The sequence below is a fragment of the Pteropus alecto genome, unplaced genomic scaffold (assembly GCF_000325575.1).
Source record: "Pteropus alecto unplaced genomic scaffold, ASM32557v1 scaffold135, whole genome shotgun sequence".
NCBI classification, from domain to species: Eukaryota; Metazoa; Chordata; class Mammalia; order Chiroptera; family Pteropodidae; genus Pteropus; species Pteropus alecto.
In genome coordinates this window covers 2,811,505-2,828,194 of record NW_006438076.1, presented here as the reverse complement: position 1 = coordinate 2,828,194, position 16,690 = coordinate 2,811,505, and the positions used below count along the sequence as shown (strand labels likewise).

Genomic DNA, 16,690 nt, shown 5'->3' with positions numbered 1-16,690 from the left:
CAGAGACCTCTGACCCCGGAAGGAACTTAACTTTCTACAGAGAAGGGGTGCCTGGCACGGTCTTATTTTGCTGTGATTAGAACCAGGGAATAGATCAACAGACTTTACTTCCTCAAAACCTTCCTTAAAATACCAATTGCATTGTCTCTAATCTCACCAGACCCTGGAAGGAAGGGCGCATTATCTCTATTTAGCAGAAGAGAAAACTAAGTTCAGAGTGAGTCAGGAACTTGCTGGGCAGGGCTGGGATTTGTACTTGAGAATGGTAACCCCTGAGTCATGACCCTCCTACCACAGCTCCCTGAGAGCTGGAAGGTGGTTAGTGTGATCTTCCACTTAAAGGTGGGAAGGGTTAGAGCCATTTTGTAGCCTCCGAGGTCACTCGGCTAGTTAGTGGCATCGCCTGGGACCGCTCTCCGGGTCCACGGGTCAGTGCGGTTCTCCTCAGCTGGGGCAAAGCCTGTGGCCTCCAGCACTAGAACATGACCGGAGCCTCTGTCTAGATGAGCGCATCCTGCATAGACAAAGCCAGAGTCTGAGATGCCAGAGAGACCCAGGGAGCGGTCATCTGAGCTGTTTCTCCTGGATATCTGAAAACTGCCCGGGCCTAGGCAGGTGCCAGTGGCTTGAGGCCTCATTGTGCATGCTTCCCTGGGACATGGGGTGGCGGCCTCAGCCTGGGCAGAGGGGTCCTCTGAGAGGAGCTGGGGAGGAGGGATGTGGTCCGTCCCATCCAGCCATGGGGCAGCCCAGGCAGTCGATGGCGATCAGCCTCAGGGCCAGGGCGCTGACTAGAGGCCTGCGCAGGAACCCGCACCGGGGTGGGGGTGTGGTTTAGCTCCCAGCCAAGCCCCAGCGGAGGGCGCTGCAGCCGCACCACAGCAGCACGCTGGCTCTCGGCTCTGCGGCAGACGTCCTGTGTCTATAAATAGCCAAGAGATAATAAGAACAATTTCCTGGATGAAAATAAGACCTGAGTAAGGTGCAGCGGGGGAGGTGGGGAGGGAGGTCCATCCTCTTCCACTCGCCCCCTCTTTACTTTGCCGTTGTGCTAACAGGGGGCATTTATATGAGATTGACTCTGCCTGCAGCCCCTCCGCGGATCAGCTGTTGGCGGTGGAGGGCTGGCCGAGTGCGGCTGGGAGAGGAGCCAGGCGGCTTGGGATCCTAATTAGGCCCCCGGACTGCCTCCCTCCTCCCCGAACCCAAGGTGCTCCTCTGCCTCAGAATGATGATTAATGACATATTTACTGTGTCCGGGCGTGTGCTTTTTCTGGGAAATAAAAATTCTGGTTCAAGTTGTTTGTTCCACCTAATTAGAGAAAAGGGAGATGTGTTCATTAAACAAGAGAAGAGCAAGTGGAAGGCAGGCTCCCACAGGAGGCTCACCCGGTCTTGGGGTCCCTGGGGGTCTGCAGGCCTGGGCCACGGGGTGTCCTGGGGGAGGGAGTCTGAGCTGGGCCAGTGAGGCGGGCTGACTCCCCCCGCCCCCCAGAAGGCAGCGGGGTGGCCTGTCTGCCCCAGCCAGCGTTTGGGCTTCATCTTCTCTCAGCCTAGTTTTTCTTTTCTCATTCCTTCCTAATCTCACTTTTCCTTTTTCCTTTCTCTTTCCTTTTCGTTCATTCTTCTCTTACAAATCTCCCCTTTCTCTCAGGCAAATGAAGCCTTTGGACCGCCTGGCCTCGAAAGTATGGGCCAGGTCAAACATTCTGTCTTTTGCTGATTCTTGTCACACCCTCCACTTCCCTTTTCCTCCTGTCTCCTTCTCCCCTGTTCGCTTCACTGAACTTGGCCCTGGGGATGCTCCATGGGCCCCAGTTCCCCACCTCCTGTCTCAGAAACCTTCATTAGTATGCAAATCAGCTCACTTAGTGGATTATTCATGGTGAGTTTTTTTTTTTTTCCTAGGGCCACCACCTCCAAGGCCTAGGGTAGCCCTCCTCCATCTTGGTGGCACCAGTGTGCTGCCAGATGCCAGCCCAGGCTGCCCCATGTGACCCTGATGGCAGCTCCTATGGGTCCACTAAGACCCAGCCTATCCGTGTGTGCAGATATGAAGCAGGGCGGGGCGTATATAGTCCACGTTCACAGGAGTGAGCGTGCCAGAGCAGTAGCCTTCATGGTTGGGCTTCCACCCTCTGACCGTGCGTGTGTGTCCATGGACCTCTGTCTACTGCCTTCTTCCAAGGTGCTTTTCTGACACTTCCAGGGGCTGTGTGAGACCTGGGACTCATCTCTAAATCCGGCCTGCCCTGGTGCTGCTTTCTGTCTGTGACCCCCTGCCCCATCCCAAGGAACAGGCACTTGGCATTCAATTGGCAGTGGCCCTGGAGGCTGGCCTGGCCAGAGAGAGAATGCACCCTGTGTTTGGTTGTCCAGTGCAGGCAGCAGTGGCTGCACTGCTCTTTCCAAAGCCCCCTGGGGCTCAGCTGGGCAGTGTAGAGCAAGGCTGAGCCAGAGAGATAGGAAGCCTGGTGATACCTGCATGGAAACTCCTGGCAAGGGAGGAAGGGGGTTTGGAGGGAATGCAGTGGTTGGGGCCCCAACCCCAGTGCTAAATAGGGGATGTTCATTGATATGCAAACAGCCTGGAAAGGCTTTGAGTGAGACCTGATTGCCTGGCAACAGGGCCTCTTCTCTCTTCTACCCTCCTCGCTCACCTCCCCCACCTGCTGTCTTTTTTTTAAAATTTTTTTTAATCATCTCTCTGCTTCCCCTTTTAATAGCTGGCTGGGGAATCCACTAGCGCCTGTTGTCACGTCTCTTGGATAGAGACATGAAGGAAGGTGGAGACATGCACAGTGCCGTTTGAGCAGACCCTGCAACCTCAGGGACCCCCTCTCTTGTGCTCTGGGGCCAGGAGTGATACCCTACACAAAGAAGGCTTGGAGAAGTGGCAGCAGCCTCTGCACTGGGTAGAGACTCTAGGTCCCTAAGATGGGCAGAATGGATGGGGGTGGTGGGGTGACTGGCGAGGAGGGAGTGCACAGTGGAGAGGGGCTCATGGAAGGAGCTGGGTCCCAGTGAGGGCTCTGAGGGGTGTTGTTCCAGAGCTCCTCCTAGCATGGGCCCAGTGAGGCCCACCGTCCTGGCGGTTGTTGGGTGGGCAGACCCTTGGGCAGGCAGCAACCTGCAGCTGGAGGAAGTAGAGAGGTAGGGCTGGAGGAAATGGGGATTCAGGGTAGGTAGATATATACACAACTGGGTGTCCTAAGATCCAGCACCCCGTCCACCTGTCTCGGTGCCAGGGTCAAGGACTCATCTCCCTAGCTGGCAGCTGCTAAGAAGTAGCTGGTGGAGCAGGATGCTGGCTCCCTGGGAAGACATCTCTTTGGGCCCAGCCTGTACTGTCTTTCCTCCTATTCTCCAGCCTGTCCTGTCTCTCCTGGTTCGTGTATTTGCTGGCTTTCTGGATGAATGCCATGTGGCCTCCATTCTGGTGACAGGCCCAGAGAAGATGGCTCGTGGCTGGGTGTCCAAGAGGACTTGGAGAGAGGCCTTGCCACCAGCTCCTATGCTTTTGCAGCCAGACACCCACTGGGATCTCTAGGTGCTCACCCAAGCACCTAGGCCATGAGGGCTCTGGTGACAGTGTATTTAAGGTGAGGCACTACCAGCCTGTGCTGGGTGATTCTCCTCCCAGGGCAAGGGGCCTGGCAATCCTCTGTGGTGCCATCCTTGATCCTACCAGCTCATCTGTCCCCTGCTGGCCACATAGTGAAATAGTAGAAATAATGTTCTACGGAACCAGAGTTATGTGACTTCTGAGGAGGGAGAACTGAGGTGAGTGAGACTGGGCCCTGGGAGGCGGGACCCAATAATACTAGCTAACGCATGGGAAGCCCCGACTCTGTGCCAGGCTCTTGATAGAGTGTTTTCAGTGCATAATTCCCTTTGCGTATCATAGCAGTCTTAACAGGTGTCTGGTTATCATTACCCCATTTTGCAGCTGGGGCAACTGAGGCAGAGAGCTTAATTACCATATTAATTAAGTGGTGGATCTCAAGTTGAACCCAGGCCTTAGGACCATAGGACCTGCTCTATATGACACTGACATTCTCATATGGGAAATGTGGGTAGCAAGGGGACCCTTGGAGCCTGTGAAGATCAAGGGAGGGACAGGCAGTGACCCTAACAGCTATGTTTATTGTGAACTCACTCTGCCAGGCACTTTTCTCATTCAAGCCTCACAATCATCCTTTGAGGCAGGTGCTGTTGTTCCTCCCCTTGAATAGGTGGCGACACTAAGGCACAGCAAGATTAGGTAGCTTGCCCCCCCTGCCCCGTCACAGAGCTAGAAGGTGCAAAGCCTGCATTCAAATTAAGGCTGCCCAGCTCCCAGGTCCACAGCCTTAACCACCACCATGTGACAATGCTGGGGACTTCAGACCCGGGGCTGTAAGGGTTGCCTTTCAGGGTCTTTTCCAAGGACCTGGGACCCCCTGACTATGTATGCGCTTGTCTGTTTTTTCAGCCTCTGTCTCTGTCTCTGTGTCAGCTGCTCATGCTCCAGCCGCATCTCATGCATGGCCTGTCCGGACTGCTTTGCCTTCAGGGCATCAGAAGTGCCCATGTGAGTGTCACTGCAGAGGACTGGGCCCTGAAAGCTGTTCTGGACCATCCATTTTTCTCCATGTGCTCCATAGTCTCATAGCTTGTCATAGGCACATAGCTTGTCAGAGCTGGCAGGTACCTGTTATGGACTGAATTGTGTCCCCCCGGATTTCATACGGTGAAGCCCTGATTCCCCACTGTGAGTATATGGAGAGATGGGACCTTTCGGGAGGTAGATGAGGTTAAATGAGGTCATAAGAGCGTGGTCCTATTCCGATAGGATTGGTGCCCTTATAAGAATAGGAAGAGACAGAGATCTCTGGTGGACATAGGGAAAAAGCCATGTGAGGACACAGCGAGAAGGTACTATCTTGAAAGCAGAAACCAGAAAAAGGAGTTTCACCAGAAACCAACCCTGTCGGCACCTTGACCTTGGAGTTTCAGCCTCCGGGACTGTGAGAAAATAAATGTCTGTTGTGCAATCCACCAGTCTGTGGTATTTTGTTTCGGCAGTCCTAGCCTACTAATTAATACAGAGTGTCTGATCCAACCCCTCTGTTTTATAGACAAGGAAACTGAGGCCCAGAGAATGACTTTCCTGGGGTTATTCAGAGCAGGGACTACAGAGTTGAGTGGGCAGAGGGTGGAGTGTGACCTTCCTGTTGTGGTTGGTAGCAGCACGGTGCCAGGCAAAGGGTCAAGGTGGCCCCCAGACAGGTTCAGCAAGGTGACTCTGACCTTTCTTGTCACCAGATGGGGCTGTGTCCTCTGTGGGACATAAACCTTGGCAGACCCAACTTCAGGGAGAGACTGGAGAGACGCCCAGAGTGGAAGGAACACCCCTTTGCTTCCTTTTCACCCTTGTCTGGAGGACACACTCCCTGTCCCATAGTTTTGTATTTCATAGCACAACGGTGGGGCTCCCGCCCAGGACTTGAGTGTGGGAACTTATCTCTCAGTAGGCAGCTTCCCCCTGCATGGGCTTACACCTGAGAGAAGACATTTGTCCTGGGTTCTGGCACCAGGCTCTGGGTGGGGGCAGGGGCCAGGCCTCTATCAGCAGCCCTGGGGCTGACTCCTTGGCAGGTGGTCAGCTTTGCACAGGAAAGACACAGCCTCAGAGAATGAACAGCCTGCTTCATATCCTCCGCTGATGGTGAAGGCCTTGCTTATCTTTCCAGGGCCTTAGAAGAGGAGCTGGTGTCGATTAGCAGTGGGAAGCAGGTGGTGTACTTCCATTCTCTGAGGCCAAGGATGCCTCAGGGAGTGGAGAGTGGGGTTCTGGAGGCCTGAACCTCCAGCTTCAGAGCCCAGGGGTGCTGGCTTGCCCTGGGCTGTGATACAACCTCTGAGCAACTGCCCATCTGTCTGAAGCCAGAGAGGCTCACGGAAAAGAGACAGTGGTTTCCGCCCATTTGTCATCTGAGCAGGGCAGTCACTCCCTCGTCAGGCCTCGGTTTTCCATCTGTAGATCCAGGAGTTGGACCAGCCATCCTCCCAGGTCCTGCTCATCTTTATAGGGTCTGTGGTACAGAAACCCTGTCTGCAGTTCTATTCACAGTCTCCTTGAGTGGAGTTTGGTGGGCACTGTTTTAAAATCTACCTGGTGTTTTGTTTTTATTCAGGAAGGGTGAGGCCAACAGATCAGGAGACAACTGTCATTGAATAGGTAGTTGGTTATGGCATCCAAGAGAAGGGGCTCGGCATGCCACACGGGGCAGCACCAAGGGTAATCAGGAGGCAGAGGGAGCAGAGGAGAAAGCATGGACGTGAGCCTCTGTCGTCGTTTTGTGGGGAAGAATGGACAAGGCGGGGTAAGCAGTCGAACAGTTTTAGGATTGGATAGTTTGATTCATTTCATCAGGCTGTAGGCTATGGGGGTGGCCTTTAGTTAGCCAGTGCCTGGCCCTGGGGTTACTGGGGGCAGAAGGACTGCAGGAGCCTGATAAAAGGAGGTGATGAGGAATTGGACCCAGGATTGTTTGGTTTGCATATCAAAGCTGTGTTCGCAGCATGTCTCTAGGACTTAGCTAACCGCAAGGGGAAGTTTCTCCATGCTGCAAGGCCTCAAGATGTCAAAGCATCATAAAATATAGAAAATAAACAACACGACTGACATCGAGGCCTGTTCAGGGCACTTGCGGAGCACCTAAATTGTATGAATTAGAGAAAAGCACCCTTGTGGGCAGGTAGAGGAGGACGCAGGGCTTGGTGAGGGATGATGGGCTGGGTTTCAGTCCTCCCTGGCCCCTGAGCCAGACAATTGGGACAGGAAAACACCTAAACAGCCTGACCTGGCAGCCCTGGAAAGGTGGCCAGATTTAGCAAATAGACATATGGGACACTCAATTAAATTTGAATTTCAGATAAACATTGAATAATTTATTTTTATTTTAGGTATGACCTGTAAGTATGGTGTCATGCAATATTTGGCGTGTACTTCTACTGCTATTTGTTGTTTATCTGAAATTCAAATGTAACTGGCCATCCTGTATTTCTTCTGTCAACCCCGGGCCCTGGCCACGTCCGTCCTGCATTACCTATGCTTCAGGTCTTTGCCAAGCCAAGCAGTTACTCCAGGGAAGACAGCGAGAGGAAGAGAGATAGAGCTAAACAGCCGAGAGACGGGAAAAGTGGAATGAACAGAGCCATAGCATAGGAGGGAAAAAGTGACACAGAGAGAAAGAGAGACAGAGAGGCAAAGGAGAAGAAACAAAAAGCGACAGGAAGACATACGCTTAGAGAGAGCAAGAGCTGCAGAGAGATAGGGAGAGGCGAACCCCTCCCCACGCAATCCCCGTCCCTCCTGCCCCCAGGCCTCACCTTGGAGTAGGTGGCCCCGTTGATGACCTCTCCCTTCCGCAGCCAGATGATGGAAGCTGCAGGCTTGGCGTTGTCTGCGTGGCAGGTGAGGTTGAGGGGGTCCCCTGCCCGCAGGCTGATTACGGGCCCCCCCAGGATGACGGGGTCATCGGGTGGCACTGTGGGGAGAAGGGAAAGAGGTCAGGCTGAGGGCACCCTGCCCCTCCGGCCCGACGGGCAGGCTGGGATGGTGGGTTTTGTGGAGCGGATAACAAAAAATAATGATCATACTTTAATAAAACCTATAATCCTCTCGTATTATAGCAATAATAGCAACAACAGCAATAATCCCGGACATACGCATTGCATATTTATTTGCAGAGGATGTTCATATCTTCGTCCCATCTTCTGCTCACGAGGAGCCTGTGAGGGGACAGGGCGGGCGTCATTAACCTCTTTCATAGACCTGGGAGCACAGCTCCTCCCCTCCGTAGTATCTGTAGTTTCTTTCTTCTTAAATTTTTTTTTTTTTTAAAAACAAAACACTGTCACGTCTGTTGTCTGATTTAATCCTAACGACAATCTTGCTAGGTAAATATTATTATTATTATCCCAATGACACAAACACTTCCAGAAAACGAGGCTCGGCAGGGTTCAGTGACTTGCTCAAGGTCACGCTTCCAGGGAGTGGCAGAGGAGGGGGGGCAGGGGCAGGGCGGGTGCGCTGGAAGTTAGGCTCTTGACATTTGAAGCGCCAAGCTGTCCCTTTCTTCTCAGGGCACAGGTGACAGGCAACCTTTCAAGGCCGAGACGGCATCTCAGAGGGCTGTGCAAACCCTGGTATCTCCACAGCCTTTTATTCTTCCAGAATGGCTCCGGCTCTCTCACCGCAGAATCAGAACGAATCTCTCCTGCCCTGTTCTTTGCCCAGTTGCCATAGAAAGTCCATCCTTCCACCCAGGCCCCGTGCCAGCTTCTGTGCTTGTGGGCTCCGGGAAGATGGTTGCAGCAGCTCCAGACCTCGCAGGCTCTGCCTCCCAGCCTCCTCGTCCCTGCCAGGACTTGCTCTCACAACCTGCCTGCCTTCCCTCCCCTTCGCAGGGTCTCCCTTAATCTGGTACTCTCCCGGTGCACCTCCAGGAGGCTCTGGGGCACACCTTCAGCTAGCGGCTCTGTCTCTCCTTTCCTGCCTTGAGGAGGCCCAGTGAGTGCCGACTCCCAAGTTTCTATTTCCTGAGGAAAAACAAACCCTCAGGGCTTCCAAGATGTCATCGTCAGCCCCAGGACTCCACCAGGGATCCTGGTCCAAGGAGGAAGGCTGGCCTCAGCCAACCCTGCCCAGCATGGGGGATGGGGGCTGGGTGTAGGCAGATGGTGAGTGTGGGCAGGACACCCACCCCACCCACCCCGTACCCACTCATTAGCGCCAGAGGCCTCCTGGGTGCTGGTGTGGCCTGAGATAAAAGGGAGGCTAATGAGAGCTTTCCACAAATGGCGGTGGGTGTGACAGTTGCTGCTGAGGGAATTTTATCTCAGTGCAGTAGGCGGGCCCCTTCCAGCAGGGAGGGCTGGGGCTGGGGCTTCTTCTTCCTTCCTTCTGAGGCGGCAGTTTTCTCCCCACGAGGTGTCCTGTCCGGGATGGAGGCGTTCCAGCTGAGCTTGCTGAGGGCCAGAGACATTGGAAAGAACAACTGGAAGCTTCAGGAATAAAATAAATAAGCCCAGCTGTTCAGTATCGTGCAAAGTGCCCCGAGTCGGAGGGCGAAGCCGTGAAGACAGTTCCTTCACACGGTTTTGTTTCCTCAGATATAAAATGTGGAAGTTCAACAGGGGGTCTGGACAGCTCCCTCCAGCACTGACATTCGCTGGGTCTGAGGCCGTGGTTCTCAACCCCGGCTGCGCAGCACAATCTTCTGGGGAGAGGTTTCAGAAATCAGGGCCACGCACTGACCAACTGAACCCACTCTCTGCTGGTAGACCTCGAGCATCAGGAATTGCTACAGCTCCCAGAGTACTGCAGTGTGTGACCAAGTTTGAGAACCAAGTGTTTCTGGGCCTTTGCTCAGGTGCATAACTTCTGTGATCACAGTGTGGAGAGCGAGGAGGACTTTTCATAAAACAAAGACAGTGAGGGGCCAAGCCTTTCCCTCCTGCTCTGCTAGTGCTGTATTTGAAATATTGGATTAAGGGAGTGCAGATGAAGAGAGAGGGTCGTGGGACTATGCTGTGTGAATACTCAGGCGTGTGCGCACACACACATACACACAGACTCACACACACAAACATCCACCCTCAGAATGGGTCCTGATTACATCTTCCCAAATAAGTGGTTATCATGCCGGTTATTCATGTAGCTATGCATTATTGATTGGCCTTCGGCTGGCTGCACACCAGATGGGGTAGGAGGGGGTGCGGATGGGGCTGGGGTGTGTGGGGCGGGGTGGGTGAAGAGGGAGGATGTTTGGGGGCCTGCAGGCTGAATAGAAATCAACAGCCGCTCTGGCAGCTGCAGCTCCCGTGGAAGGGAGGGGTGGGGGCGACTTGTTACCTCTCCATTCAGACTGGGTCCCAGAGCTGGGGCCCTGGGAGGGAAGAAAGTCTGGAGCAGCCCGAGCCTGGAGATGCATTATTCATGCACCCCTCTCACAGGATTGGTTATTATCCTGAACCACTATAGAGTTTGGTCTCCTAATTTTTAATCACAGGGAAAGTGGGAGCGTTAGCCTTTTGTGATTAATCTGCAGATAAAAATAGTTGGCTGTTTTGGTGTTGTGCTTGTTGTCAGTCAGGAAAAAATGTGTTAACTGTTGGGTGACTGAGGCCTGAAGGCGACCTGAGTGGATCCCTGGCAGAGCCAGTCCCCACAGCTGGAAGCCATTCGTGGGAGGCCACGACCCTACTACCTCCCATGGTCAGAAAGCTTTGGACTTCTGGACTAGAGCATATACTAGATGTGACCATCTGACTGTCCTTATCACAGAACATCAGCTGGGCAGAGGGCAGAGTGGAGCTGGGGTTAGGGGGTTTCCATCCCACTCGACCTGCTCGTTGCCTCTGTGCCCAGTGACTGCATGGCCTCGTTGGTCTTGATTTGCTGGGTTGGCCGACCTCGCCTGAACAAGCCAGGAAGGTTCTGGAAGCAGGCCGTAGGCTGTGCCATTGGGGCTCCCTCCACACCACCTCAGATGCCACAGGGACTCCGGCAGAGGCGGGGAGTGGGCTGAGTTTGTGCCGGGGGCGTCCAAGAGCTGACTGGAGTGGAGGGAGGGCACCCAGGGTCTCTGGCTCTTCCTCAGCAGCACCTCTCACACCTTTAGAATCTTCCTTCATCCCAGTGTCCCAGCTGCTGTCCTGCCCAGTCAGCCTTTCTTTCCTCCCTCCGGCCTCCCCTCCCGACCTTCCTCCTTCCATTTCTTTCATTCAGCCTCTTCCATGTCACAGTTTGGTCATATAATGGTTGAGAAAACCAGACCCCGTCTGTCCTCTTGGAGACCTTTGTTATTTGAGCATGTGCCCTGAGGGACCTGCAGCTATTCGAGCATGTGCCCCGAGGGACCTGCAGCACCACATCACCTGGGAACTGGTTACAAATGCAGTCATTGTTGCTCCACCTCAGGGCCTCCTGAATCAGGCTGCGCATTGAGAAAAGACTTCAGGCAATTTGTGTGAAGTCAGTGTTTGAGGAGAACTGCTCTGAGGGCTTCTAGGAATGATTACAGACTGATGAGTGCTTTGCAGAAAGGATTGGACAGCGAGAGCACATGGAGGGCCCTTCAGCCCTCAGTTAGTGCCCTGTTCCCTCCCGACTTCCTGAGTTAGGTTAGAGAAAGGGCCTAGATGGCTCACTGGATACTGGGTTTGCAGTTAGCAGTCTTGTTTTATGACAGGTTCCTTGGCATAGGGCATTTCTTTGACTTAGAATGCTAGGGTTCTCTTTCCCCTTCTTCTCCTAGGTCTCTCTTCTCCAGCCTTCAAGATTTAGCTAAAGGGTTGCCCAGTCCATGAGGTCCTTCCGGAGTCTCCCGGTTAAACCAAGTGACTTTTGTCTGTGACCCCATAGCATTTTGGTCCTCCCCTGTCACAATAGCTAACCTATTTTATGGCAATGATCTGCACGTGTTTGTGTCTCCCCTAGATTGCAATCTTATCCTTCCTCGATCCCCATCACCTGGCATAGCACCTGCCACACTGGGGACAGCTCATGTGATTTTTGTTGAGCAGAACTTGGCTTGAGTCCATTACTTTATAAGCTATATGATTGTGGGCAAGTTATATAAGCTGACAACCTTGGCCCCCTTATCTTGGAAGTGGGGTAATAAAGATACTCGCAGTGTTATTAGGAGCATTACCTTTTATGATATGAAGAATGCAGAGAGAGCTTTACCAAGAGCTGTGCAAATAGTTGTTATGGCTAATTTTTAGAATGATATTTAGTTTTCTTGCTATGTGACAGGCACTGTGCCAAGGGCCCCCTTGTTTTATTCTCAGTTTCCTTCGAAAGAGGAACTTTGGAGATCTCCATTTTATAGAATAGGAAACTGAGGCTCAGAGAGGTCAAAATATTTGGCTAAGACAACACAGCACGTAAGTGGGAGAGTTGGTATTTAAACTCAGATTTGGTTGATCCTGTAATTTGTCCCACTAGCGTCAGAGCAGCTGACAGGCCGCCCTGGAAGCTGCAGACACCCCTTCACAAGCCTTTTCCATCACCCCTCTTGCCCACATCCTGACCCTTACCACAATCCTGGGATAGGCTATTCCTGAATGCCTGTGGCCATTTAGACCCCGCACTTCCTTCCCTCAAACCGAGTTACAGAAGGAGAAGGGGCGTGTGCCTAGCTCGCAGTTGGTGCTTGAGAGATGTCTGCTACGGGAGTCGACAAATGATGTTTGCTTTTGAGATCCTCGCTCATTTTTGCCCCGTTGTTGGGTTCTGCGACACCTGGAATCCCAGCCTCTGTTCTTCACGCACCCAGATGCGCCACCTAATGGCCAAAGTGCAGAACTGTAGAATGTAAAGACAGAACCGGGGACTTGCCAGCTTTTAAGGATCTGCTTCTCAGAGCCAGAGCATCATTCATTCAGAAAATTCATTCGTTCACTCAGAAAATTTGCATTGAGCACCCTCTTTGGAAGCACTGGGGACACAAAGCTCCTGCCTTAGTAGAGTTGAGATCCTAACGGAGAGACAAGGCAATAAGTGAATTCATACATAATATATTGTTTGGTGTTGTTAAATATTCGGAAGAAAAGAAGAACAAGTGGGGAATAGACCGATCCTGAGTTGGCTCTCAAGATTCTTTTCTGGTTTTCTCCTGTCCTCTCTGACTGTCACTTTCTGTCTTCTTCCCACTACAACCGTTGGTCTTCCCCAGAGCCTGCTCTTCCATGTCATTCTACACACTGTTCATGCAGAAGCACATTCCTTTCCTGTGGATTCAGCTAACATCTGGATGTTGATAAATTCCCAAAATGCATGTTTCCTATTGCGGGGAACAGCACCACTATTCAGTGACCGAAGGCCAGAATCTACAACTCTTTCTGGATTGTACTCTCTTTCATCCTGTCTTGTTAAGCCTCTGAATTCTCTGAAATCTCTCAAATGTGTCTCTCCATTCCACTCCCGACAGTATTCCTGGCTCAGGATTGTCCTACCTAACATTCTCTCCCCATTTCTCCACACTGCCCCAGAGCGATCGTCACAAAAGTCTGGTCATTCATCCATCCATTCAATCATTCATTCACTCCCTATTTGCTGAATATCTAGAATTCCTTCGTTTAAAATCTTTCATAGGTCCTCATTGTCATCTGGATCAAGTCTGAACTTCTTGGCTCCTGCAGACCTCTCCAGCCTCATTTTTTATCACCTTTTAACTCAAATTTTCCATGTGAATAAGAATCACCTCTTGGAATGAATCACTCTCCCTCCATTGTCGCTTTCTCTTTGCTTGGCTAGCTTGAAGGCCAGGCGGCTTGGGTTCAAATCTTGGGTCCCGCCTTTACTAATCTGGTGCTCTGTCTTCTTGGGAAAATAGAGATCTCTCTTTTTCTCTTGCCCTGTCCTCACCAGGATCCCCAGGGGTGAGTCCATGCCGACCTTCCTGGCTTGGCTTCTCCTCCCTCCAGTCTCCTGTGTCCATGAGAGTGAGGCTTTACTGCAGAGGCACATGTGAACCCAGTTGACCCTACTTGGAGCAGAGATGAGCCATCTCAGCTGAGCTCAGCCGAATCACTTGCTCATTACATTTGGGGTGGTTGATTATGCAGCAAAACCTAACTGATATACTCGGTGGTAACCTATCATCTGGTGATGGCCCAAATCTCTGGGTTCCTGTAATCTCGAAACTGGTCCCACAGCAGTGACTTTCTCTCTGTTCCACTTTGATCCTTTCTACCTCCACTATGGCCAGGTCACTACTCTGTAAACACAATCTCTGCTGCTCACGATTTACTGACTCCCTGCTGCTCCAGGATAAAAACCAACTCCTTAGCATGGAGGATATTCAAGGTTCTCTACAGTTAGGTCTTCTCTATCCAGCTCTTGCTCCCATGACCGAGTGGGACTGGTCTCTTCACCTCCCTGCAAGGATAGCCTGCCCTTGGAGTTCCTTCTGCTGAGGATGTCCAGACATCATTTTAACTGGCCGGACCCCATCCTCTCTTCAGTCAGCTCTCAGGCTGCCCTTGCCTTTTTAATTCTTGGTCATTCTTTAAGACTGTCACCTTCTCCAGGAAGCCCCTCTCAATCTCAGGCCCTCCCATCCCTTGTCCAGCCTCTGCTCTGCCCTAAAGCCCTGTGCCACCTCAATAAGCTCATGTGGGCTTCAGTACCACTGCCACTGACTGCTCCACTAGCATGAGTTTCTGGAGGGCGTGTCCCTGCCAGGTTTTTGTTTCTATCCCAGCACTTAGTATGGTGTCCAGATCGTAGTGAGCACTTAATAAATAGTTATTGCCTGGTACCTCACATGATCCATTGAACTGGAAGCAAAACTTTCCTGCTCCCCTAGCATGGCGCTGGGCCTTCTCCACTGACACTCGGCACAGTCCGAGTGCATGGATCTGTGTGCCTGTTTCAGGTTCCCCGGATTCCAGAGTAGAAGGCTCGATGCCCCTTTGCATTCCCCCTGCCCCGCCGCCCGCCACCTAGCATATTATCTTGGACATAATTCTAAGAAAACACCAACAATACTATAAATAATAGCTAACATTGATGTAGGGCTAACAACACTTCTAGAACTTACAGTCGATAAAAATCATCATTAAATCCTCACGACAACCCTAGATAAAGTAGATATAGTTATTATGCATATTTTAGCGATGGGGAGACTGAGGCACAAATTGGTTAAATTACTTGCCCAAATGAGCAACAGATTGCACATGATATAGCTTGTTTCAGTCTCTTGTTCTGTGGCCCAGCCTCAGCCTCCTAGACGTCATGGTCAGTACCTTGCCTCCAAGTGCTGCCATAGTGATGAGGGGGCAGTGGAGGCAGGACGGGGAGGAGCCTCCTGGGGAAGAGAGGCCGGGGTGGTGGGGTGAGGGCAAGGGAGACAGATGCTGTCAGGGACAAAGTCAAATCAAGTCACTTGTTTTCCCCCCTCGAATTAGGAAGGGTGAGCATTCTGTTTATTTTCCATTAAACCTTGAGAGAGGGTCTGAGCCATCTTATCAGTGAGGAGCTGTTTGTGAGGAGAAAGATGTTTCATTAATACTGAGCAGACAAATCTCAGGACGTATGCAGAGCAGAGGGAGATGGGGACGGACAGTGGGCCCCGCACAGAGCCATGTGTGTGCGCACGCGCGCATGTGTGTAGGCCTTTGAGTGCCTCTGTAGGCCTTTGAGTGCCTCTGTATACCTCTGTGCACGTCTGTGTGTGTGCACATGTGTGTCCACATGCCTCCTGGCTCTGGGTGCTAGTGGGCGGTGTGTGACCAGTGTGTGGAAAGCATATGTGGGGGGCTGAGGTAGCCTCCCTTTCTGTGGGCAGAGGGAGAAACCAGCTGGGAAAGGGGGACCTGTGAGAGCTGCAGTCAAAGGGAGATCGTGGAGTGTGGGGTCCCAGGGCGGGGGTGGTGGTTTGGAGACAAGCAGAGGGTGTGGGTGGCCCCCTTGGGCCAGCTGGGAGGTGGATGTCCTGCTGGGGGTTGGAGGCGGGGCTGCTCCCTTCTCCAGCTCAGCTCCTGTACAGATGGCCACAGGACAACGTGAGAACCCTCCTTAGGTGTGTTTGCGGGAGTAACTGGCAAATACCCACTTTGCAGCGCCTTTCAAAACTCTTCAGCTAGTTCTGACCTTGACTTGATTTTGGGGTTCTCCTGATCAGCGTGGCTGGCCCTGGGGGAGAAGCTGAGTATGGAGGCATAGGCTGACATTTACTTGTTTTTTTTTTTCTTTTTTTTTAAATTGAATTCTAATTGACATACAATATGAGTTTCAGGTGTATAGCATAGCGATGTGATATTTTTATACATTACAAAATGATCACCACAGTAAGTCTAGTTGCCATCTGTCATTCTACAAAGTTATTACAATATTATTGACTATATTCCCTGTGCTTACATTACCTCTCTGTGACTTATTTGTTTTATAACTGCAAGTTTGTACCTCTTAATCCCCTTCACCTATTTTGCCCCACCATTTATTTACTTAAACCTCACGGTGACCTCAAGCTGTGGGCCCTTGTAGTGTCTTATTTTACAGATAGGGAAACTAAGGTATAGACTGGCCAATCCTCATGAGGCGAGTCACGCAAGTTGTAAGTGGTAGAGCCAGGCACCTGGATCTGGCCCTTGCGAGTCCAGCAGCCCACTGGGAACCTTGGTGTCACAGGCTGCAGGGGAATGACCCTAACCCTAACCCTAACCCTAACCCTAACCCTAACCCTAACCCTAACCCTAACCCTAACCCTAACCCTAACCCTCTGTGGCTTTCCCGGCTCTAAGGCAGCCATCCTGACCCAGCAGAAGACTGGCGGTTCTTGAGGTGTCTGGCTAGTCCCAGAAATAGAAAGCAGAACCGATATGCTTGATTTGGCTACGGGCTTCCCACATGGCCATGAACCTCCTAGAGGAGCTCGGTGCTTTCACTAAGGAGAGACAGGAGGTCAGAGAGAAACCTTCTCGACTGGTACCCAGGAGCCTCAAAAATCTGTGCAGAAACTGAGGGGTGTGGCCAAAGGGTCACATCATTAAAGGGGTTTAAAAAATAGACCTAAGAAATTCCAATGATCAACTTCTAAACTGAGAGATTAGGAACATCGGTTTTTGCGTTATAAAAATGCGCATTTGTTCCACGTGGTAGTTGGTGGAAGGTGAGAGGAGAAGACGGGGA

The 16,690-nt window shown here is 51.9% G+C and overlaps 1 protein-coding gene across 2 annotated transcripts in view; it reads right to left on the bottom strand.

The window, feature by feature from the left end:
* The window catches only part of KIRREL3 (kirre like nephrin family adhesion molecule 3), a 528,183-nt gene that overhangs the window by 36,710 nt on the left and 474,783 nt on the right, over positions 1–16,690 (bottom strand). For both annotated transcript variants that reach the window (XM_015592001.1, XM_006915190.1), the window contains exon 5: positions 7,378–7,535. In XM_015592001.1, coding sequence (XP_015447487.1) covers positions 7,378–7,535 — 158 coding nt within the window. The remainder of the gene's footprint in view (positions 1–7,377; positions 7,536–16,690) is intronic.